This window comes from Balaenoptera musculus, chromosome 5 (genome assembly GCF_009873245.2).
Source record: "Balaenoptera musculus isolate JJ_BM4_2016_0621 chromosome 5, mBalMus1.pri.v3, whole genome shotgun sequence".
Classification (NCBI taxonomy): domain Eukaryota; kingdom Metazoa; phylum Chordata; class Mammalia; order Artiodactyla; family Balaenopteridae; genus Balaenoptera; species Balaenoptera musculus.
Window position 1 is genome coordinate 41,916,299 of NC_045789.1, and position 26,354 is coordinate 41,942,652.

At 41.6% G+C, this 26,354-nt stretch overlaps 1 protein-coding gene across 3 annotated transcripts in view; it reads left to right on the top strand.

The window, feature by feature from the left end:
- Nucleotides 1-16,077: 16,077 nt before the first annotated feature.
- The window catches only part of HPSE (heparanase), a 33,549-nt gene continuing 23,272 nt past the window's right edge, over nucleotides 16,078-26,354 (top strand). For all 3 annotated transcript variants that reach the window (XM_036853991.1, XM_036853993.1, XM_036853992.1), the window contains exon 1: nucleotides 16,078-16,419. In XM_036853991.1, the coding sequence (XP_036709886.1) occupies nucleotides 16,196-16,419 (224 nt within the window). In that variant the 5' untranslated portion in view covers nucleotides 16,078-16,195. The remainder of the gene's footprint in view (nucleotides 16,420-26,354) is intronic.

The following is a 26,354-nucleotide window of genomic DNA, read 5'->3' on the forward strand; positions in this document are numbered from 1 at the left end:
ACTTTTCATAATAATACTAAAATGTTATTTGCTCTTTTCATTTTCATTCTCTCATGAGAGAACAGTGCAGTTTTCCAGAAGCTACATATGTGATATGCTAACAGATTGACTGCAGAAGTTGACATGAGAATCCAGCATCTTCTATTAAGCCAGACATGAAAGGGATTTGCAGAAATGTAAAACAATGCCACCTTTCTCACTAATTGTCATTTTAGAAAATATAGTTATTTTTCACAATAATGTTATTTATATTAATTTAAAATGTGTTTATTACAGTATTTTTAAATGAATAGATATTTTAACTTTCTCAGTTTTAATATCTAGTACATCATATATCACAGATATAACTACAAAAAAAATATTTGGGATCCTAATAATTTTTTTTAATATCTTTATTGAAGTATAATTGCTTTACACTCTTGTGTTAGTTTCTGCTGTATAACAAAGTGAATCAGCTATATGTATACATATATCCCCATATCCCCTCCCTCTTGTGTCTCCCTCCTACCCTCCCTATCCCACCCCTCTAGGTGGTCACAAAGCACCGAGCTGATCTCTCTGTGCTATGCGGCTGCTTCCCACTAGCTATCTATTTTACATTTGGTCGTGTATATATGTCCATGCCACTCTCTCACTTCTTCCCAGCTTACCCTTCCGCCTCCCTGTGTCCTCAAGTCCATTCTCTACGTCTGTGTCTTTATTCCTGTCCTGCCCCTAGGTTCTTCAGAACCATTTTTTTCTTTTTCTTTTTCTTTTAGAGTCCATATATATGTGTTAGCATACGGTATTTGTTTTTCTCTTTCTGACTTACTTCACTCTGTATGACAGACTCCAGGTCCATCCACCTCACTACAAATAATTCAATTTTGTTTCTTTCTATGGCTGAGTAATATTCCATTGTATATATGTGCCCCATCTTCTTTATCCATTCATCTGTCAGTGGTCACTTAGGTTGCTTCCATGTCCTGGCTATTGTAAATAGTGCTGCAATGAACATTGTGGTACATGACTCTTTTTGAATTATGGTTTTCTCAGGGTATATGCCCAGTAGTGGGATTGCTGGGTCGTATAGTAGCTATATTTTTAGTTTTCTAAGGAACCTCCATACTGTTCTCCATAGTGGCTGTATCAATTTACATTCCCACCAACAGTGCAAGAGAGTTCCCTTTTCTCCACATCCTCTCCAGCACTTATTGTCTATAGATTTTTTTGATGGTGGCCATCCTGACAAGTGTGAGGTGATACCTCATTGTAGTTTTGATTTGCATTTCTCTAATGATTAGTGATGTTGAGCATCTTGTCATGTGTTTGCTGACAATCTGTATATCTTCTTTGGAGAAATGTCTATTTAGGTCTTCTGCCCATTTTTGGATTGCGTTGTTTGTTTTTTTGATATTGAGCTGCATGAGCTGCTTGTATACTTTGGAGATTAATCCTTTGTCAGTTGCTTCATTTGCAAATATTTTCTCCCATTCTGAGGGTTGTCTTTTGGTCTTGTTTATGGTTTCCTTTCCTGTGCAAAAGCTTTTAAGTTTAATTAGGTCCCATTTGTTTATTTTTGTTTTTATTTCCATTTCTCTAGGAGGTGGGTCAAAAAGGATCTTGCTGTGATTTATGTCATAGAGTGTTCTGCCTTTGTTTTTCTCTAAGAGTTTTATAATGTCTGGCCTTACATTTAGGTCTTTAATCCATTTTGAGTTTATTTTTGTGTATGGTGTTAAGGAGTGTTCTAAATTCATTCTTTTACATGTAGCTGTCCAGTTTTCTCAGCACCACTTATTGAAGAGGCTGTCTTTTCTCCATTATACATTCTTGCCTCCTTTGTCAAAAATAAGGTGATCATATGTGCGTGGGGTTATCCCTGGGCTTTCTATCCTGTTCTATTGATCTATATTTCTGTTTTTGTGCCCATACCATACTGCCTTGATTACTGTAGCTTTGTAGAATAGTCTGAAGTCAGGGAGCCTGATTCCTCAGCTCCGTTTTTCTTTCTCAAGATGCTTTGGCTATTTGGGGTCTTTTGTGTTTCCATACAAATTGTGACATTTTTTGTTCTAGTTCTGTGAAAAATACCATTGGTAGTTTAATAGGGATTGCATTGAATCTGTAGATTGCTTTGGGTAGTATAGTCCTTTTCACAATGTTTATTCTTCCAATCCAAGAACATAGTATATCTCTCCATCTGTTTGTATCATCTTTAATTTCTTTCATCAGTGTCTTACACTTTTCTGCATACAGGTCTTTTGTCTCCTTAGGTAGGTTTATTTCTAAGTATTTTATTCTTTTTGTTGCAATGGTAAATGGGAGTGTTTCCTTAATTTGTCTTTCAGATTTTTCATCATTAGTGTATAGGAATGCAAGAGATTTCTGTGCATTAATTTTGTATCCTGCTACTTTACCAAATTCATTGATTAGCTCTAGTAGTTTTCTGGTAGCATCTTTAGGATTCTCTATGTATAGTATCATGTCATCTGCAAACAGTGTCAGTTTTACTTCTTTTCCTATTTGGATTCCTTTTATCTATTTTTCTTCTCTGATTGCTGTGGCTAAAACTTCCAAAACTATGTTGAATAATAGTGGTGACAGAGGGCAACCTTGTCTTGTTCCTGATCTTAGAGGAAATGGTTTCAGTTTTTCACCACTGAGAACGATGTTGGCTGTGGGTTTGTCATATATGGCCTTTATTATGTTGAGGTAGGTTCCCTCTATGCCTACTTTCTGGAGGGTTTTTATCATAAATTGGTGTTGAATTTTGTCAAAAGCTTTTTCTGCATCTATTGAGATGATGATATGGTTTTTCTCCTTCAATTTGTTAATATGGTGTTTCACATTGATTGATTTGCATATATTGAAGAATCCTTGCATTCCTGGGATAAACCCCACTTGATCATGGTGTACGATCCTTTTAATGTGCTGTTGGCTTCTGTTTGCTAGTATTTTGTTGAGGATTTTTGCATCTATGTTCATCAGTGATATTGGCCTGTAGTTTTCTTTCTTTGTGACATCTTTGTCTGGTTTTGGTATCAGGGTGATGGTGGCCTCATAGATCGAGTTTGGGAGTGTTCTCCATCTGCTATATTTTGGAAGAGTTTGAGAAGGATAGGTGTTCGCTCCTCTCTAAATGTTTGATAGAATTCGCCTGTGAAGCCATCTGGTCCAGGGCTTTTGTTTGTTGGAAGATTTTTAAACACAGTTTCAATTTCAGTGCTTGTGATTGGTCTGTTTATATTTTCTATTTCTTCCTGGTTCAGTCTCTGAAGGTTGTGCTTTTCTAAGAATGTGTCCATTTCTTCCAGGTTGTCCATTTTATTGGCATACAGTTGCTTGTAGTAATCTCTCATGATCCTTTGTATTTCTGCAGTGTCAGTTGTTACTTCTCCTTTTTCATTTCTAATTCTATTGATCTGAGTCCTCTCCCTCTTTTTCTTGATGAGTCTGGTTAATGGTTTATCAGTTTTGTTTATCTTTTCAAAGAACCAGCTTTTAGTTTTATTGATCTTTGCTATGGTTTCCTTCATCTCTTTTTCATTTATTTCTCATCTAATCTTTATGATTTCTTTCCTTCTGCTAACTTTGGGGGGTTTCTTTGTTCTTCTTTCTCTGATTGCTTTAGGTGTAAAGTTAGGTTGTTTACTTCAGATGTTTCTTGTTCCTTGAGGTAGCATTGTATGGCTATAAATTTCCCTCTTAGAACTGCTTTTTCTGCATCCCATAGATTTTGGGTGGTCGTGTTTTCATTGTCATTTGTTTCTAGGTATTTTTTGGTTTCCTCTTTGATTTCTGCAGTGATCTCTTGGTTATTAAGTAGCGTATTGTTTAGCCTCCATGTGTTTGTATTTTTTACAGTTTTTTTCCTGTAATTGATATCTAGTCTCATAACGTTGTGGTCAGAAAATATAGTTGATGTGATTTCAATTTTCTTAAATTTACCAAGGCTTGATTTGTGACCCAAGATATGTTCTATTCTGGAGAATGTTCCATGAGCACTTGAGAAGAAAGTGTATTCTGTTGTTTTTGGATGGAATGTCCTATAAATATCAATTAAGTCCATCTTATTTAATGTATCATTTAAAGCTTGTGTTTCCTTATTTATCTTCATTTTAGATGATCCGTCCATTGGTGAAAGTGGGGTGTTAAAGTCCCCTACTATGATTGTGTTACTGTCAATTTCCCCTTTTATGGCTGTTAGCATTTGCCTTATGTATTGACGTGCTCCTGTGTTGGGTGCATATATATTTATAATTGTTATATCTTCTTCTTGGATTGATCCCTTGACCATTATGTAGTGTCCTTCTTTGTTTCTTGTAATAGTCTTTATTTTAAAGTCTATTTTGTCTGATATGAGAATTGCTACTCCAGCTTTCTTTTGATTTCCATTTGCATGGAATATCTTTTTTCATCCCCCTACTTTCAATCTGTATGTGTCCCTAGGTCTGAAGTGGGTTTCTTGTAGACAGCATACATATGGGTCGTGTTTTTTTATCTATTCAGCTAGTCTATGTCTTTTGGTTGGAGCATTTAATCCATTTACATTTAAGGTAATTATCGATATGTATGTTCCCATTACCATTTTCTTAATTGTTTTGGGTTTGTTATTGTAGGCCTTTTCCTTCTCTTGTGTTTCCTGCCTAGAGAATTTCCTTTAGCATTTGTTGTAAAACTGGTTTGGTGGTGCTGAATTCTCTTAGATTTGCTTGTCGGTAAAAGTTTTAATTTCTCCGTTGAATCTGAATGAGATGCTTGCTGGGTAGAGTAATCTTGGTTTTAGGTTTTTCCCTTTCATCACTTTAAATATATCCTGCCACTCCCTTCTGGCTTGCAATGTTTCTGCTGAAAGATCAGCTGTTAACCTTATGCCGATTCCCTTGTATGTTATTTGTTGCTTTTCCCTTGCTGCTTTTAATATTTTTTCTTTGAATTTAATTTTTGATAGTTTGATTAATATGTGTCTTGGTGTGTTTCTCCTTGGATTTATCCTGTATGGGACTCTCTGCACTTCCTGGACTTGATTGACTATTTCCTTTTCCATATTAGGGAATTTTTCAACTATAATCTCTTCAAATATTTTCTCAGTTCCTTTCTTTTTCTCTTCTTGTGGGACCCCTATAATTCAAATGTTGGTGCGTTTAATGTTGTCCCAGAGGTCTCTGAGACTGTCCTCAATTCTTTTCATTCTTTTTTCTTTATTCTGCTCTGCGGTAGTTATTTCCACAATTTTATCTTCCAGGTCACTTATCCATTCTTCTGCATCAGTTATTCTGCTATTGATTCCTTCTAGAGAATTTTTAATTTCATTTATTGTGTTGTTCATCACTGTTTGTTTGCTCTTTAGTTCTTAAACGTCCTTGTTAAACGTTTCTTGCATTTTCTCCATTCTATTTCCAAGATTTTGGATCATCTTTACTATCATTACTCTGAATGCTTTTTCAGGTAGACTGCGTATTTCCTCTTCATTTGTTTGGTCTGGTGTGTTTTTACCTTGCTCCATCATCTGCTATGTATTTCTCTGTCTTCTTATTTTGCTTAACTTACTGTGTTTGGGGTCTCCTTTTCACAGGCTGCAGATTCATAGTTCCCATTTTTTTTGGTGTCTGCCCCCAGTGCGTAAGGTTGGTTCAGTGGGTTGTGTAGGCTTCCTGGTGGAGGGGACTGGTGCCTGTGTTCTGGTGGATGAGGCTGGATCTTGTCTTTCTGGTGGGCAGGACCGCATCTGGTGGTGTGTTTTGGGGTGTCTGTGAACTTATTATGATTTTAGGCAGTCTCTCTGGTAGTGGGTGGGTTTGTGTTCCTGTCTTGCTAGTTGCTTGGCATGGGGAGTCCAGCACTGGAGCTTGCTGGTCGTTGAGTGAGCTGGGTCTTAGCATTGAGTTGGAGGTCTCTGGGAGAGCTCTTGCCGATTGATATCATGAGGGGCTGGGAGGTCTCTGGTGGACCAATGTGCTGAACTCGGCTCTCCCACCTCAGAGGCTCAGTCCTGCCACCAGGCCAGAGCACCAAGACCAGTCTCCCAGCTTGGAAGTGGTGTTACCAGGATTTGAACTGCTGTCTCTTCTAAGTCCAGCTCTTAGGCTCTGACAGTACCCAGAAGAGCATGAGGCAGGGAATAGAAACACTTCTGTTCTGGTTCTCACTCTATCACCTTGAGAGCTGGGACAATTACTCCACATCTCCAGCCTCTGGTTCCCTTAGATCTTTTGTTTGTTTGTTTGTTTTCCTTTGCGCTTCATCTAGTTTCACTTGCTCATAGGATGCTGCATGCAGAGGCCTCCACCTGGTACTTCAGACCAGAGTTCCAAGTGTGAAACTCTGCTCCCGGATGCTGCATTTTGGGCACTAGATACTGAATAACCTGGGTCAGATTTTCAATTTTGTCCAAAGAGAATTTGTTAATTGAGACCAACATTTGTGGCTAGTTTCCTAAGTCTAAACAGATAGACACGCACAAAAACACTCTTGGATAGCTGCCTTCTGAGACTAAAGTGCTTAGCCGTGGTCACCCTGAGTTATCTTCAGACAAAGCAATCCACAAAGGGAAGGGCTTTTAAAAAAACAGCTTCTTGTAAAAGTCGGTGGCAAAACATTTTGAAGACTATCACAGAAGTCCAAAGAATGTGCCTGGGAGTCTTAGCAAACTTGGTAGCCCTTCATTGTTCTACGGGAGATACAGCTAAGCCCACATAGGAGGGAGAGGGTGGCAGACGTGGCAGGGAGGCCCCAATAACTTATAATTGTGTAAAGGGTTCCTACGAGCAAAAACTTTGAGTACCACTGCCAAAGTTTTATTCTGCCACACATCTAGTATGGCAGAAAACTCTGCAACCACTGAAATGGAGCATGGAAACATATCTATTGAATGAAAAGTTATCTTCTTTATTGTTAAATGGGTATGGTGTGATCCCATATTTAATTTAAAAAAATGTGTGTGTGTGTGTGTGTATATCCATAGGGAAAATGTATGGAAGGATACATGTCTATTAATGCCAATTATTTCTAGGTTATAAGATTATGAAGATATTTATTTTCTTTATTCCTTTTCTTTATATACTAATTTGAAACATTTCATTGTGGTAAAAAACACATAACATACAATTCAGCATTTCAGCCTCTTCAAGTGTACAGTCCAGTAGTGCTAAGTATATTCACATTGCTGTGAACCAGATCTCTAGATATTTTACAGCTTGCAAATCTGAAACTCTATACCCATTAAACAGAAACTCCCCGTTCCCCCTAGCCCCCAGCCACTGGCAACCACCATTCTACTTCCTGTTCCTATGAATCTGACTAATTTAGGAACCTCATATAAGTGGAATTATAGAATATTTGGTTTTTTTGTGTGTGATTGGCTTATTTTACATAGCATAATATCACTTAGGTTCATCTATGTTATAGCATGTGACAGGATTTCCTTCCTTTTTAAGACAATAACATTTTATTGTATGTATATATCACATTTGTTTACATATTTATTCACTAATAGACATTTGGGTTGCTTCTAAACATACTAATTTTTTAAAGAACATGAATTCACTTTATAAATAGAAATAAAATTAGGCTATATCCATTTTGGAAAAAGACAACACATTCTCCCTCGAAAAGCACAGGTAACAAAGAGAAGGAAAGGGAGGTGCAAAGGTCTTTAACTTAGCTGATCAGCCTATTGTGCAGGACTCCTGGGAATTTAGTCAACTATGAAGGAAAAGAAAAGATTGTCCATAATCCTGTCGATGAAAAATTAAGCAGTCGATCTAAGAAAGAAATGGAACATTTTATTTGAGCCAAATTTGAGGATTATAACTCAGGAAGAACATCTCAGAAAGCTCCGAGAACTGTTCCGCCCATTAGAAGTCAAGGCAGAGTTATATCCGTTTTTTGAGAGCAAGGGCTGTACATCAAATGACGTATTATTGACAGTTCACACAATCCAGATCTAAGCGTCATCGTGGCCCCTTACAAGATCAAGAAGGAATGTCGTCTTTTAAGGTGTTGTCTTATTGGCGCTGGGAGAATGTTGCCTTTTTATGGTTGAGCAGGTATTTCTGCCTTCGGGAGAGGCTTGCTCACTGCATGATGCAGATACACAGTGCACAGTGCGGGGAGAGAAGAGGGCAAAGGGCAGAGAAAATTTTTTATATTTAAATTTTTCTTGTCTTGCCATAAAATATGAATTTTACTTCACAATCTCAATATTCATGAAGAAGAAATAAGGGCTTAGACAGCTTCTCTACACATAAAATTTAGAAATCTACCTAGAAGCTTGGGATTTCCCAGGCGGTCTAGTGGTTGACTTCACCTTCCAGGGCAGAGGGTGCGGGTTTGATCCCTGGTGGAGGAACTAAGATCCCACATGCCTCGCGGCCAAAAAGCCAAAACATAAAAACAGAAGCAATATTGTAACAAATTCAATAAAGACTTTAAAAATGGTCCACATCAAAAAAAAAAAAATCTTTAAAAAAAAAAAGAAATCTACCTAGAGCCTGCAATTTACTCTAATTTGACCCTTCACTCTGTATACAGGAGTCTACCCTTCCCACTATCTCCCCACACGCTCTCCTCTTCAATTTAATACAAGAAATCTCATCTAGACAGTCTCTGACTTTCTCACAGGCTGCACGTGTATGATCAAGGAGTCTGAAAGTTTACCGTACTATAAGGGGGATTCTGTCCCCAGAGAGCTAAAACCATTGTAAAATCCTTCATTGCATCTCACCTTTTATTTTATTTATTTATTTTTTAATAAATTTATTTATTTATTTATTTATTTTTGGATGCATTGGGTCTTCGTTGCTGCACGCGGGCTTTCTCTAGTTGTGGCGAGCGGGGGCTACTTTTCGTTGTGGTGCACGGGCTTCTCATTGCGGTGGCTTCTTTTGTTGGGGAGCACGGGCTCTAGGCGCATGGGCTTCAGTAGTTGTGGCTCGCGGGCTCTAGAGCGCAGGCTCAGTAGTTGTGGCGCACAGGCTTAGTTGCTCCACGGCATGTAGGATCTTCCCGGACCAGGGCTCGAACCCGTGTCCCCTGCATTGGCAGGCAGATTCTTAACCACTGCACCACCAGGGAAGTCCCGCATCTCACCTTTTAGACAACCTGATGGTGTATTTCTAGCAATCTTTTTTTAATGTCCATACAAACCTTTTCAAAACTTTTTATTATGGACAATTTCAAATATATACAAAAGCTAAAGAGCAAAATGCCCCTCTGTTTCATTTCTCTGTTGCTGCATAACCCCAACTTTTACGGTATAAATCAAGAACCATTTTACCATGTTCATGGATTCTAAAGGTCAGGAATTTGGACAGCACACAGCAGAGATGGCTTATTTCTGCTTCACAATGTCTGGGGCCTCAAGTGAAAAGAACAGAATGGTTGGTGTGATTTGAATCACCAGGGCTGGAATCATCTGGAGGTTTCTTCACTCACAGATCCGTCCCGGTGCTGGGGTGACTTCAAGGCTGAACTTAGGTGAGGTTGTCGACTGGAGCATCTGTACATGGCCTCTCCATTTGACTTGTCTCCTCATAATATGGCAACTGGGTTCCCAGATGGAGCATCCTGAGAGGGAGTGTCTGGAGAGCAAGTGTACCAAGGGAATCAGGTGGGAGCCATGTGGCTTTTATGACCTAGCCTTAGAAGTCACCTTGTGTCATTCCTCTTATGCCATATTGATCAAAGTCATTATAAGCCTGCCTGATTTTCAAAGGGAAGAAACATATTTCCCCACCTTTCTATGGGAGGTTGGATAGGTCAAATTACAGAAGGATATGTGGTTTGGGAAATACTGTTACTTCCATATTTAGAAAATAAAATCACATACCCATCACCCGGCGGCAATAATTGTTCACTCACAGTCAATCTTTTTTATTTTATTCTTTGTCCTTGACTTTATCTTATTTTTTTAAATATTTATTTATTTATTTATTTTGCCTGTGCTGGGTCTTAGTTGTGGCACGCAGGTTCATAGTTGCAACATGCGAACTCTTAGTTGTGGCATGCATGCGGGATCTAGATCCCTGACTCCGGGCCCCCTGTATTGGGAGTGCAGAGTCTTACCCACTGAACCACCAGGGAAGTCCCATCAATCTTGTTTCATCCATACCCAAACCCACTTCCCTCCTCCTGCTGAGTTTATTTCGAAGCAAATCCCAAACATCATATCGCTGTACCCATAAACACCTTCAGTGTATATCTCTAAAGCATAAAGATTCTTGAAAAACAGCCACAATGCCATTATCCCACCTTAAAAAAAATTAACAATAACTTGTCTCGTATCATTAAATATCCAGTCTGTGTTTCCCTAATGGCTTCATACATGTTTTAAAACAAAGTTTATTTGTTTGAGTTGGGATTGGAATCAGGTTATTTCTAGCATTTTTGAATAGAGTCTTTAATATAAATTTTTCCTTCAGAACTGAATGCACATTTGGCCTGAGTATGTCTGAAGAGCTTCAGATTGAGGATAAAAATCTGTCTCTAGGTACAGCCCCTGTGGAGGACAGTGTGGGGATTCCTCAGAAAACTAGAAATAGAGTTACCATATGATCCAGCAATCCCACTCCTGGGCATATACCCAGACAAAACTATAATTCAAAAAGATACATGCACCCCTATGTTCATAGCAGCACTATTCACAATAGCCAAGACATAGAAACAACTCAAATGTCCATCAACAGATGCATGGATAAAGAAGATGTGGTACATATACACAATGGAATACTACTCAGCCATAAAAAAGAACAAAATAATACCATTTGTAGCAACATGGATGAAACTAGAGATTACCATGCTAAGTGAAGTAAGTCAGAAAGAGAAAGACAAATACCATATAATATCACTCATATGTGGAATCTAAAATATGACAGAAATGAACCTATATGTGAAACAGAAAGAGAATTGCGGACATAGGGAACAGACTGGTAGTTGCCAAAGGGGAGGGGGTTGGGGGAGGGATGGAGTAGGAGGGTGGGGTGAGCAGATGTAAGCTTTTATATACAGAATGGAAAAACAACAAGGTCCTGCTGTATAGCACAGAGAACTATATCCAATATCCTTTGATAAACCATAATGGAAAAGAATATATTAAAAAAAGAAAATATATAAATATATATGCATTACTGAATCACTTTGCTGTACATCAGTAATTAACACAACATTATAAATCAACTATACTTCAATTTAAAAAAATGCAAAAAAAAAAAAAGATTTGTCTCTATCAGCACACCTAACGATTTCCCACCTGGTTGCAAATGAAGTAAATTACTAAGATGCATGCTTCTCAGCAATAGTATTTTCCATTTTCTATTCTTTTTATGAAATAATGGCAAAATCTAATGCAGTATTCAAATAATTGCACAATCATGCCCGAACCAACTATTCAATGAAAGTTGTAGAAGCCATTGCCCGCCCAGCTCATTGAGCATTCCAACATTCACTTTGGCCACAATCTGGATGCAAACAGTAATCATTACAATGCCTAAGTCACCAGCACGAAATCAGTTCCATCTCAAGAACAGTTTCCTACACAGGCCACCTTCCTTATTAACTGTTTATCTGGAGTCAACAAAGCAGGAAATACTTTCAACCCGCTTCATAGCACTTATTTCTTGAGAGGGCCCCAAACTACCTGATGCCTGGACCCAAGTCAAGAACATAGTAGAGAGTCTATTGTACATATAGTATTGGGGTAGGACACCTCCTCCCTATCTCCCCAACCACTTACTTATTTCCAATGCATTTGCTGGAAATTTCCTTCTTTGCCCATGTTTGTATTGTTTATGCTCTTTATAGAACCCGGAGATAATAATAAATAATGTCCACTTAACTCACTTTATTGTGCTTTTTTTTGGCATAAGTATAATTAACAGGGTCTTCCAGGGCCTTCACCATCCCAGTGACAGGTGACCAAAATTGGGCTGTCAGCTTTCCTCTGGGGATCTTTGAATAATCCTTCAGCCTACACCACAGTAACCTAGCTGGTTACTGTGTGTGAACACTGGGACTTATAAGTCCTTATTCTAGGGACACTTCCTGCTTTCTCTGACACCCCCAGGCTCACTTCCGGGCCCCAAGTACCTACTTTCCTACAGACACAGAGTGAAATACATATTTATAAGGTATACATAGACATAAACTTAATAGAAAAAAACTGGGAACCCAGTCTAGAGCTATAGAGAAATGCACATCCATGTTCTATGAACAGACATCCACACAAGAGAGGAAACAGAACATCTATAGTTTGCTTTTTAAAATATAAATCTGGGACTTCCCTGGTGGTGCAGTGGTTGGGAATCCACCTGCCAATGCAGGGGACACGGGTTCAAGCCCTGGCCCGGGAAGATCCCACATGCTACCGAGCAACTAAGCCCGAGCGCCACAACTACTGAGCCTGCGCTCTGGAGCCAGCGAGCCACAACTACTGAACCCACGTGCCACAGCTACTGAAACCCGTGCGCCTAGAGCCCGTGCTCCGCAACAAGACAAGCCACCGCAATGAGAAGCCCGCGCACCGCAATGAAGAGTAGCCCCCACTCGCCACAACTAGAGAAAGCCCACACGCAGCAACGAAGACTCAACGTGGCCAAAAAATTTTTTTAAATAAAAAAATAAAATGAAATATAAATCTGATCATATCACATCCCCTCTCTGCCTGCTGAAAGCTTGAAGCCCTTCCAGTGCTTCAACCCCATCGCTGCAAGGATATTGCAAGACCCTGCAATGCCAGTCCCCTCGCTCTCTCTGTCCAGCTCCCCTAGACTTCTCTTAGCCTCTTCCTTCCTGGCTCCCTCACCCTTGCACATGCCATCCCCTTGGCCCTGAATGCTTCCCAACCCCCAACTTTGCCAAGTTGTTTACTAATCTTTCAGCTCTCGACTTGTTTTATCTCCATTGGAACTCTCCCACCCACACAAATTCAAATCTTCCAACATACGCATGTAAAGCACCATGATCATCTTTGAAACATCTGTCACACTTGCAATTTCACTTCTGTGTGATTTTTATGTTTTAATACCATCTGCCTCCCCAGGGAGACTGAGAGCTGCAGAGTGCAGGGACCCCTCCTGCTTGCTACTTCCTGCTGCCCAACCCAGTGCTTGACATATGATAGGCACCCAATACATTTTTGAATGATTAGATGAATAAACAAATATGTGAAAGCACCTTGAAGAATAACACACACTCAGTACATGTTAACTTCCTTCTTTCCAGTCTCTAGCATATATTTGCTTTTAGTTTCCCCTTGATCATCGAAAAATTAAAAGTAAAACTTTAGTAAGTCTTAACCCAATAACTGAAAACAACATATTATCTGTGTACTATTTACACAGTCTGGAGGGAGCCACAAATGCCTGAGAGATTGCCATCACTAAGGGATTTCTACATTAGGAAAATCTTAATTTTCTAGACAGACAAGTGAAAAGATTATTATTTTCTGAAGACGCCCTGCAGTCAGCTGTTGTCTTACAAGTGTTTGTAGTCGTTGACCTGGTAAACTTTCTGTGAGTCCCTTTTGGCTTTTAACCCAATGCCACTACTGAAAGTCAATCCAAGGCCACATGGAAATGATGTTACGTCATAATTATTAAATGATTCGCATGCACTGGTCCTAGTTCATTTAAAGGTTTTTATTTCTAAATCATTATCGTCACATAATTTGTGAGTCACTAAATCTGGGAGATAATAGTGGAAAACCTCTGGACTTAGAATCAGAAAGCTGGGTCCAACTCTATAAGATTATCGTGAAGATTAAATGAGTAATAATAATAAATCATCTGTTGAACATGTACTTCATACTGCATATGGAGCTAGATGTGTTACATATATTAGGTTAATTGAGTCTTAAAAGAAGCACTGTGAAATATGTATTATTACACCCAGTTTCCAAATGAGGAAGCTGAGGCTCTGGGAAGTTGAAAAACTGGCCCAACCTTCCACACCTTTCCAAGCTGCAGGCCTAAGATGCATGTAAAAGGGCTCTAGCTAGGATGTGTGTAAGCTGGACTTGTCATAAAAATATAAGGTATCTAATTATAAAGTGTCTCTGAAATGACAAGTTCTTTTAATATTACCACATAGCCTCCCTTCTATGTGCCTGTATATTCTTATCTGGCACAGTGGATCAAACCAGCTTAGATCCAGGAGCTGGGAACTCATCTGACCTCAGCCATCATTTATGCAAGTCGCTTTTCTTCACTTCCTCATTTATGTTTTCCCGGTTTCCATATTAGTAACTCACATGTGGACCGCACTGACCCACATCTCACCATGTCACAAGGATTTACTATTTAGAAAACTTGCAATGATCAGTTTTCAAAATAGCCCAAATATTCCAAAGAAATTGGTGTGATTTGCCCCATGACAACAGGGGCATGGGTGGAGTGGGGTAGGTTGCATGCACAAAGGCAGAAAAGGAGCCCAGGCATCTGCTTTTCCACCTTCATGTCTGTGGCCATATGATCCCCTGGTAGCTTGGTGATTATATATGAATTTTTTTCTTATGTATAATTGTAGGATAGAAACCTGATTCAGATTGCACAGTTGCTAAGTAGTGGATACATACACACAAAATCTCCAAACTGTAACCTTCCTCAATTAACTATACATTTAACTTTTAATGGGAATTCTCTGGAGGTCCAGTGGTTAGGACCCAGCACTTTCACTGCCGGGACCCGGGTTCGATCTCTAGTCAGGGACTTTGGGGGACCTAAGATCCCACAAGCCACGCAGCACGGGGGAAAATCTTTTAAATTGCTTAAGAATAGACAGATCTATGAAAATTAGACATAAATTTCAAAACAATCCATTTTTATTTATTACTTTATTGGTGGTACAATCTAAGCAGAAAAATCTAAGGGTTTTGGTGTCATTTGCTTACTCAACACTGATTGGATGCAGACTAAGTGCCAAGCACGGTGCTGTGAGCTTCGATGAATGCAGTAGACAAGACAAACCCCGTCTCTGCTTTCACGGAGTTTATAATCCAGCAGGTGAGGCCAATGTGTAGCAATACAATACTAACAAATGTGGTAAGTTCTAGCAAGTTCAGGATGCTGTAAGAGTGTGTCATGGGGGGAATTCAGCTGCCTGGAGATTCAGGCGAAGCGTCTTTGAGGAAGTTACATTTCAGCCGAGACAGACTGCCAGCTGCTCCGGGTTGTGTAAGTGCATTCCCATCCCGATTCTGACCCTTGGACATGTTAATGTCTCAGAGCTTGGGTCCTCACATGTCAAATGAGGATAATGCCCACTTGTCAGTGCTGTGGGAGTGAAAGAGAATACAAGGTAAATCACCTCCTGCGGTACCAGGCATGTAGTAAGCCCGAAGTGCATGGCGCTTGGTGTAATTACATACCAATGTAGGCATCAAAGGGAAACTGAAGAAAAGTTTGGCCAACAGCTAAAGATAAATGTATGGAGTGGAAACTTGGCAAAGTCTCCAAATTCAAGGGACAGTCGTTACCCCACACTTGTATGGAGGCTGTATGTCCCGAGTTTCAGATATTGGAACACCTAATACTTTAAGGCTCTGCTAAATACTGTTTTCATGAGAAATTGATAAGAAATATTTGGAGTTAATCTCTTTCTAGGTGTAGGTTAGCCAATGCCCAGGTCAGATTTTTTTCTGGCAAAAGTAAGATGCCTGGGAAACAGCACTCCCGCCAGAGGACACATAGTTAATCAGATTTTGGCAAGCTCAAGTGACAGGCAAGTGTTCAGAAGCCAGATGAGGAGGGAAGCGATAAATGCTCACTGGAAGCTTTAGTTGAGGTCAGAAGAGCAGGCGCCACAGGCGAGGACCTGGAAGAGGGAACCGCTGGCGTTCTCACCAGCGCTCGCTGGACATTATGCTTCAGGAAGCCGGTCCGGGATGCCCAGCGCTCCTCCCCGGGAGCTCCCTCCCCAGGCCTCCCGGGCGCTTGGATCCTAGCCACGTCCTCACCCTTCAAATGGGTGTGGGTGATTTATTAAGTGAACGTGACCACCGCCGAGGGGAAAGCGTGCAAGGAAGTGGGAGTGAGCGGGGAGGCGGAGCGGGGTGGGGAGGGAGCAGGGGGAGGGATGCCGAATGCAGTGGGAGGGCTGAGGAGGAGTGAGAGGGTGGCGGAAAGGAGAAAAGGACGCCGGGGCCGGGCAGGAGGAAGTGCGCCCGGTCTCGACGGTCGCTGCGCACCCCTGGCGGGTGGGGCCGCCAGGTGAGGCCGAGATGCTGCCGCGCTGGAAGCCCGGTCTGCCGCTGCCGCTGCTGCTGTTCCTGGGGCCGCTGTGTCCCCGCTCCCCGGGCGCCCTGGCGGGACCCGCGCCAGCTGACGACGTCGTGGAGCTGCTTTTCTCCACCGAGCGGCCAGTGCATCTGGTGAGTCCCGCGTTCCTGTCCTTCACCATCGACGCCAATCTGGCCACGGACCCGCGGTTCCTCACCTTCCTGGGGTAAGTGCGGGCCTGCGGGTCCTTGTCCTCTCTCCTGCCCTGCTGGCATCACGCCCGCCCTGCCGGCCGCTCTTTTCTCTCTGCTCCGGAACCTTCTCACACCTCTCTCTCTCCCTCTCTCTCTCTCTTTTTCTCCCCAGCCCACCCCCTGCAGGTCCCCCAAACCCTTCTTTCCCGCCTTCATTCATTCAGCAAGTGTTGCCTGAGCGCCAACTAAAGGCCAGGCATTAGGGGAAATTGCGGAAAGAAACTTCCCATCTGCCCCAGAAACTCGCCGGAAGGAGGGGGCCCGACAAGTGCACCTGGAGGGCTTTGAGCACTTGAATCTGCTGCACCTTGTAGGACAAGTAACACCGTGCGCCAGGCTTCAGTCTCTTAAACTCTGTTAGTAAGGTTAAAGGAAAAAAACAACTTTTTCCTTGGGGTGGCGGGCGGGGGGGGAGGAAAAGGCCACAAAGGAGAATAAGCTTACTTATTCTATAAAAAGACTTTTAAAGAGCAGTTTTACGTTCACAGCAAAATTGAGTGCAAGGTACACAGATTTCCCATACTACACTCTTTAAAAAAAATTTTAATATCACATCAATGAGACCTGGAAGACTATTTCAGTGACTTACAGAGCCTTAATAAAAAGCTCTCTCTCCAAGATGAGACTGCAAAGTGTGGCACTGCTTTACTAGCTGTAATTTTTTTTCTCACTTGAGAAAGACTGAGCCTAGTGCAGGTTCACTGGCCCCTGCCCGTGAGTGCAGGCTGATTCCAAGATAGGGCGCTGCAGGGACAGACCCAGGTCATCTAGGCCACTCATCTAGGTCATGAGAGCCTCCAGAGATGACCACACCTCAACCAACTCAAACAATTCAAATCCTGCCATTGCCAAACACCTACAGGCTGGCCTTTCTGTGCCCATAGCTTCAGCTGCTATTGCTAATTTCAGTCACTTACTTTGCAAATAAAAGCAGATAACCTAAGGTTGCGAGATGGGCAGTGAGACCAGCCTTGATTCCCAACTCTGCCCAAACCGGTGGCTTGGTTTTTACAGGTTGCTTGGCAACTACAAGCCTCGATTTCTTCAACTGTAGAATGGAACTTCTAAAACCTTCCTGTAGGATTGCTATGAGCATTTGATGAGATAATAAATAAGTACTTAGTGTTTGACAGTGCTCAAAATTTGTTAATTGCTTCTTCCTGGAAATTGGTGAGTGTTTGCTAACCATTCATCAGTCCTCTGTGCATTTCTTTCCATCGTAGTTAACCTCTATCTTTCCCCATGTGGCAAGAAAGGAAGAATTTCCTGGTGGGAAGGAGTTCCCACTTTTTCCCCTTTCCCTTATGGAAAGTGAGCTGATATCAGGCAGCAGCTGGCTGAGAGGCAGAAAGATTATTCTGGTGAAACACTGAACTAGAGGGCTCCATATCTGAGGACCCCAGGCCTAGCTTGGGTTGGGGGGGGCGGTGATAGGGGAGGAGAGAGTGTGACGTGCCTTACTGCAAACAGAAAGATTAAGTAAATGACCATTTATTGAAATGTGAGACCTTAAGCCCTTTTCTGCTGCTGCAGCCAGCATACACCCTACCCCTCCCCAAGGAGGAGCATTTGGGTATCCCTTCCTGGAGACACAAGTCCAAAAGAAAAAACCTACAGTATGACTTTTGGGGTCCAGGCCTGATCACCCTGTAGTCAAGCTAACCAACTCACTAGCAATGCTCCCCACCCCCAAACACACACAGAACTTCCATTCTTCTTAAACACATCTCTTAATTTCCCATAGCACTCTTTCTTCCCACCCCCTGGTCTCTACCTTTTTGTTAAAGGCTGGAGGATAATGAAACCAAAAAAGCATAGCATGCAATAAATAAGGCTGTTTGTTTACAAAACACAGTGTATTCCTGTTCATACAGGCTTCTCTCCAGGGCTGGCTCCTGACCCCTCTAGGTCCCTTCCCTGGGCAGAAGCTGTTTTCCATGCCTTCTCCCCAGAGGCACCCACACAATTCTCGTCTGAGACCTTAAAGACTGCAGCTCAAAGAGCTCCCTCCCCTTCTCACCTGAGACGGAGCTTCTGAATTAGGGTCTGAGTGTCCATCTCCCCAGGATGGCTGACACAGTGCCCAAAGTGACCTGGCCATCTCAGAAGACAAAATATTTCGCTTCCATCTCAAAAGACATCACAAGGCTTATCATCTATCACAGGAGCGGAGAGTCAGAGGGGCATTGTTGTGTTTCAGTTCCTCAAGAGTGAAACTGCTTGGGTGAAGACGGTAAGAGCTGAGCAGATGAAAGCTGAAGTACTAAGAAGGAGAGGATGATAAAAATAGCTGACACTAATTGAACCGTTGTCATAGGCCAGGCCCTGTTCTAAGCACCTCCCAGGCATTAATTCATTTCGTCCTTGCTACAAAACTGTGAGGTCAGTACTATTATCATCCCCATTTTTAAAATGAAGAGACTGAGGCCTAGGGAGATTCAACAACTTGCCCATGGTCAGCCAGCTATGACATGAAGGGGCAGAATTTGAAGCCAGATGCTAATTGTAGACACAACGAATACACAAAAAGAAAATAAAGCAGTTCATATTTTTTAAAGGCAGCAGAGGAGGGATGGTGGAAAAAGATTGTCTGGAAACAAATTGAGAACATTGATGTAATGAAAAGAAACACTGTCTTTAGAACAGGAGAATCAGGGCCCATATCTCTACGGTACTTCAAAAGAGGCCTAAGCAAATTCAGTCAGATGGCACGGTTCTGGTTTCCCATGATGGCAAACAGATGTGTTTTGGATTTGTTTGTTTTTTTCCCCACATTTGCAGTTAAAGAACATGGAGTACACAGAACTTAAATGCCAATGGTAGAACAATCTAGAATCAGAAAAGAACATCTTTTCAGTTTGCCCTCTTCCTAGAGGTAACTCATCCACAACCCAGTCGAAAAACTTCTTAAACCCGACTACGTGCAGAGCTCCCAAGAGACCCTGGCCCTCAAAGATGGGAAGACAGAGACCAGTAGGGCTAAATAGAAATAGAATGTGGGCCTCATGAGTAAGCCACATGATGTAATTTAAAGTTTTCTAGTAGCCATATTAAAAAAGGGAAAAAAGAAACAGGTAAAATTAATTTTAGTAATATATTTTACTAAACACAAGATACCCAAATTATTATCATTCAACATGTAATCAATACAGAATATTAATGAGATATTTTACATTCTTTTTCAAACCAAGTCTTCAAAGTCTGGTGTATGTTTTATACTCCCAGCACATCTCAGTTCAGACTAGCCACATTTCAATACAAGCACAGTTCACTAATTCAAGGTAAAAATTAGAGCACCGAGTCAGTGGTAGAAATCACAGAGCAAAAACGTTGGTGCTGCACAGCGATTGCAGTGAAAATGCAGCTGTGCTTGCGTTTCATAAGGATTTGCTTATTTTATTTCAGCAAAGTTCATCCCTTTTTGCCAATTTGATAAATATTTATTATTAATAACTTTCAATAATCAGATTCCTGCATCTTCATGGACAAAGGTGCTTTCCACATTAGAAAAGCACTTATTATCAATGTCAAATGCATGTTTTGATAACCAATGTTGGAAATAACCTCAGGCCCTCTTTGTGCCTGTTGCTGAGAGAAAGAACCACAGCCAGAGAAACAGAAAACTGAGAACAATCAACAAGCCATAGGCTCATAGTTTCTGACCCCTGAGACTCTGCGCTTCCCCCTGGCTGAGCAGCGCTCACTGTTCCCTTCCTCCACAAAGTCTTTCATTGTGCAGCCTAGAGCCCTTTGCATGGTAACCCTGCTCCATTTTCCCTGGGGAATATTCTGGCCTCCTCTTTGCCCTAGCTAAAACTTGGCTCTTCTTTTGAAGACCCAAGTGGAGAAGTAGACGCAGCTACTTCTCTGAAGTAGCCCTTTGGAGTAGAAGCTGTGCATTCTCCCACACTGCAGCCCTCCCCCATTCCCCAGTGTGGCTTCTAGATAATTGCCCACTGGTTTGAACTCCAGATTGCTGTGGTTCAAATCCCCATTGGCTTGTTACCTTGGGCAAATTACCTAGCTTGCTTTTGTTCGGGTTCCTTTTCTGTAAAATGAGGGTAATAATGACACCTACCTCTTTGGGATGTTTGGGCATTAAGTGAAATAATCTATGCAAAGTGTCTAAAACACTCAGTTTGGATAACTTGATGCCTGCTAGAGATGACTGTCCCGATCCAGTGTGAGGTTTGCTAGCTCCACGTCTGGCTCTCCTCCTATGCTCCTTGCAACCGAACTCTGCTCCCCTCTTACTCACTCCTCATTACTGACTGAAGATCCACACTGATCTCACAGTTTCCTCTGCACTCCCACGTCCCACCATCATCCTAGAGGACTTCAAGTCCACTTGAATACTGTCTCTCAGTTTCTTCACACCCACATTTTCTAATAATCTTCACTCAGTGTTTTACTGGAGCCAGTTTCTACCAGCTGGTGAAATGTGTGCATTTCTTTCCAACTCCACATTCAGTGACATCAACACCATTACCTTGAAATCAGCCTTGATGGGAATATTTACACCATGGAAATTGGCAAATGCAAAAAACAGGGCACTTTTCTGTTGGGGGGGGCAGCTTCCTAGAACACACCATTTCACTCCATTTCAACAACCTGATGCCATGGCCATGCCTTGACTCTTTCCATCATTAAGAACCTTTCAACATCTGAAATATTAAATTAAAATCTCCCATTCTTGGATTGTACTCCTTACCCTCTTAGCTTTTTTTTTACTTTGTGGATCCCACCACAACTACTTTTTAAGTACCTCCACTGAATAGCCTCTTCCTTTTACTTCTTCCATATCTGATTTGGGCTTCTTGATTTATCACATGAATCATTTTTATGATAATATTCCCCAAACTCCTGCCCCATTTTTCTTCTTGCTAAAACCCAAACCTAGCTTAGTCTAACTATATTTTCCCTCTTTGGAATCTATAAGGTGGCCATAAAGTCTGGAAATGGAAAATATTATCTAATCATGTACTGTCATGCATATTAATAAGCCACTTATAGGTATTTGCCTCTGCTTTCAGTCTTAGTGACCACCCTGCATAGCAGGACTATTACGCTCTTGGGGGCAGAAGGGAATCTCTCAGTGACATGGATTGATGTCGTGCTGTAAATTTCTGGCCTCCAGACTTACTTGGCCTTTAATGCTACTCCTTAACACTCCTTTTCTGGCCTCTCTCATTCTCCACTTCCTTCATAACTCTGATCCCACTTCCGCTTCATCACTCTTAGTCTATGACCGCATTTCTCTTTCCCAAAGAAAATGAAGTCACTAGACAGGAACTTCCTCTTCTTCCTGCAGTCGAACCTGCAGACAGCACGGCTACCTCTAGCTTTCTTCCTTTCTCTCTTCTCAGCCCAGTTCTTCTAGCTCTGCTGTGGATCCTGTCCCCTCCCCAAGGACTTCGCTCTAGCAGTCATCTCTTCTCTCTCCTGTATCTTTAACCTCTCTCTTTTCGTTGGATCCTTCTTCTCGGCATAGAAACATCCTCAAGTCTTTCCCATCTCAAACACCTCCCAGCACGTGTGCCTCTGCAGTCACCACCCTCTTTCTCCTCCCCTTTGCAGCCTTTCTTACTAACCATGCCTTCCTCGGTCCACCCTCATGATGTTCCCATCATCGTGTCATAAAATCAATCTCTCCCACATCATCAGTGACCTTTTATTGCGAAATCCAATGACTACCTTTCAATCCTTATCTTATTTGTCTCTATTATGGGTTGTATGTCTGGGTGTCCCCTCCAAATTCATATGCTGAAGTCCTAACCCCTGGTACCTCAGTCTGTGACCTTATTTGGAAATAGTGTCATTGCAGACATAACTAGTTAAGAATTGGTCATAATGGAATGGAGTGGGCCCCAATCCAATATGACTGATGAGCTTATAAAAAGAGGAAATTTGGAGACAGACATACACACACAGAGAACATCCTGTGCAGATTGGAGTTATACTGCTACAAGGAACTACCCGAAGTTGGGAAAAAGGCCTGGAGCAGATCTTCCCCCAGCACCTGCAGAGGGAGTATGGCCTTGCCAACACCTTGATTTCAGACTTCTAGCCTCCAGAACTATAAGACAATAAATTTCCACTGTTTAAGCCACTCAGTTTGTGGTACTTTGTTACTACAGCGCTAGCAAACCAATACAGTCGCCCAGAAGCATTTGACGAGGTTGACAATGGAAACACTCATCCCTGTGTCACTTCCATTTCTGGGGATTTCCCCCATCTCTCTAACAGTTCTTCTCCATCTCTTCTTCTAGCTTATCTTCATTGTTGATGTTCCTCAGATTTCTGACCTAGGCCTTCTTTTTTACTTCACATAATCTCCTGAGTGGTTTCACCTACTTCCATGGCTTGAATTACTGTTTATGCAGTGGTGTGCCAGAAAATGTTTCACGACTGGCTCTCTGGGAGGAGAGGAGACTGATTTATGTTTTTTTCTGATTTCTGTAGTATAAATATCCCCACCATGGCTGATTTCAAACTGCCAACAGTTTAACAGCTGGTTCTCGAAAGGAAACAGTTGGCTCGCACAAGCTGGTACGAGTCAGTGCAGGGTGGCTCCAGCTCATCTCTGCTTTTGTGTCAGAGATAAGCAACTTATTTTTACACATAAGGTAAAATAAAAGCACCTGCAAACGTTTCTTTCCCCTAACAAACTGTTCCAGAAATGGAATATCAGCAGCTGCTTTTACGTGTTCTTTTGTTATTTCCACGTCGCTGTGGTGGCAGTGCCGATGCCGGTGGATTTTCCCCCCTTTCTTTTTACTGTGTATGATAGAAATGCTGTACCTTTGATCAATTTTGTTTTAATGACAAGTTTGCAGCTGTTTTAAATCTGGTTTTTGTCAGAGGGCATCAAAATTGTATCTCAAAACAAGAAAATATTCCATTACAAAGGAGACAAACAAAAAGGTCCTTCGTACCAATACTTCGAAACATGTGATTTCCTTTACTTGGCAGGAGCCATAGCAATGGGTTTTAATTTTGTTCAGAAAACAGTCTTTGTCTGGACCCGCTTGCCCTTTCATCAGGCTGGACTTAACTGTTCATTCACTTGACGAATATTTATTAAGCACCAGCTGTGGGCCAGGTACTTATCTAGGTGCTGAGGAGATTCTGAGGAGCCATACAGAGTCCCTGCTTTTGCAGAGCTTAGCTCAGGGGTGGGGATAGATAGTAAACCACATAAACAAAAAAGGAAGCTGATTTCAGAGAGTGGTGAACGCTGTGAAGAACATAAAGGCAGGGTAATGTGGTCGAGAGCGACCCGAGGTGGTACAGTCACCACTTCTGGGAATCAGGATCTGATCCTCCGGCATCTGAGCAGGGCCGTGCACAGACGCACATCTCGTGATACCACAGCTCCTTCCTGCTGCTCACTTTCACTTCCTTTCCCAGACAGCACCAATCTCTCCCGTCTCAATTACTTACAGATACCAGTTACACAAATCTAAATGAGCTTCCTCTATCATCAAACACAACCAAAATCAAAATCGAGGACCAGAATCGGTGCCTGGACAAAAGCAGTGGAACAGGGCCAGCCCAGAGTGACTCTGAGGAAGTTCCTTGTATCAGTTTTACGGCCGCATCTCTGCACCTGTGGTCTAGGGATTCACTAGTCACTGACTTCTAGACTGAGGACTCTCCGTTCTACACCTTGCCTTTATGTGCCTTCTGAGCTCCAGGCACACATGGCCAAGGGCCTAATGGAAATGGTTTTTGGTTTTCACTGGCATGTCAAATTCTACCGCACTGTGCCCTGCCCTCACCTTCATCCCCATCTCCAGTCTATCACCTATTCTTCATCTCAGTCTATCACCTATTCTTCATCTCTTGGACTCTCCTCCAACATCCAGTTAAACACCACATCTAGTATTGCTGTCTCCACGTGTATCTTCAATTTATCCCTCTCTTCATCCCCACTGTTTTTACCTTACCTCAGCCCATCACTTTCTGTCTACATTAATGTGACCACAGTCTTGGTCCTTCTATTCAGTTATTTACACTGCAGCCTGAGATTCTTTTCTAAAATAAAAGTCTGGTGTGGGCACTCCACTGCTTTAAATCCTTCCATGGCTCCCCACTGCCTTGATATAAAATTGGAACTCCTGGACATGGTGGCGTACAAGCCCTCCATGATATGGTCCTGCTTGCCTCTCCAGTCTATCTTCTCCCAGCACCTCGCTGTCCCCAATCTCTAGGCTCTCGCCACACCTGTCAGCTCTTCGGTGGTGCCATATTCCCTTCTTCTACCTCTGGTGTTTGCAGAGGCTTTTCCCTACACCTGGAACACTTTCTTCAATCCCACCTCACTATCTTTGATCTGGATAAGATTTTTTCCTTTTGAACATCTAACAGTGCAGACACTTGCCCCTGGAAAACCTCTAACCACCTCCTACCTCTAGGGCAAGGTCTGGGTTAAGATCCCCTTTGTATGTTCTGATAACATTGTTTTGGAATTGCCTATTTACTTGTTTATATATATATATATCACTGGACTATAAATTATATGAGAACAGCAGCTACCTCTGTCTTGTTTGCCATTGTATCCCCAGCAACTAACATAATGCCTGACACAGAGTGCACCTACAATGAATATTTATTGAATAAATTAATGGATGACTATGTCTCCTTTAAGTAAATCTTGTTTTTTTCACCTATTCTTAAAAAGACAGAAACACACACACACACACAGAGTCACCTTGTATGAATTAAAATATTATGTGCTTATTATAGAAAATGTGAAAAATACATAAAAGCAATAGGAAAGAGTCTACCATCCATCTCACCACATAATTATGACTCTTGTTATCTCCTTCTATATATATATTATTTTCATTGTTGAAATCACACTATGTCTACAGGTTGTTCCTTTAATAGTAAAAGTTGTGGTTATTTAAAGTGCAGAGTTCCCTGGCATTAAGTGTATTCACATTGTTGTGCAGCCATCACCACCAGCCATCTTAGAACTTTTCCATCTTCCCAAACTGAAACTCTGTACCCATTAAACAATAATGTGCTATTCCCCCTTCCTACAGTTTATTTTTTGGCCATGCCTCGAGGCATATGGGATCTTAGTTCCCCGACCAGGGATTGAACCCGTGCCCCCTGCATTGGAATCTTAACCACTGAATCACCAGGGAAGTCCCTACAGTTTAGTTTTATTTGGGTTCATAGCATAGTGGAAATGGCTTTCTTCTGAATCCTTACTCAGTTCAAGCGAACATTCCCATTTATCTTCAAAAGGTTCTGAGGATTTCCTGGCAGATGCCATCCTTCCCAGAGTTCTTTGGTGCTGTCAGGTGTTTCAGCCAATTCCATGTTGATAACATCCCTGAAGTCTCACTTTGTGCTACATCTCCTCATGCCAGGACCCACAATAGGTTCAGGGGCCCTTGAAAATATTTCAAGTTCTTTTAAGATCCAAAGAAAATGAACTTTTAGGTCAAAGAAAGTGTTTTAATATATAATGTTAACATATTTGTCTTTACATGAATATCATCACAAAATATAACTTAAAAATTTTTTTTATGGTGGAAGAGGTTCATGAAGGCAAAAGTGCCTAGGTAGTACTGTAAATGCTTTCATGTTACAAACAAAAAAAGATGGTGAGGAGGAATCGCTGAAGTTTTTAACGCAAGACACTTATCCTTTGGTCAATTTCCACCTTTTAATTTCTCTTTCCTAAGCAAAAATAAAGAAATCTTACAGAAATTTTACATAGCACTATATATAGTTAAAGCAGGAGCACGCATTTAAATTTTAAATTTTAGGTCCTGTCTTCAGTTCCTAGGATGTCAAGAAATACTGGCAATTAGATAGTCCTCCTGGCATGATTTTCCAATTTGAAATAAACCCAAATGTAAACTAATTAACTGGGCCATTTTGAGAACAC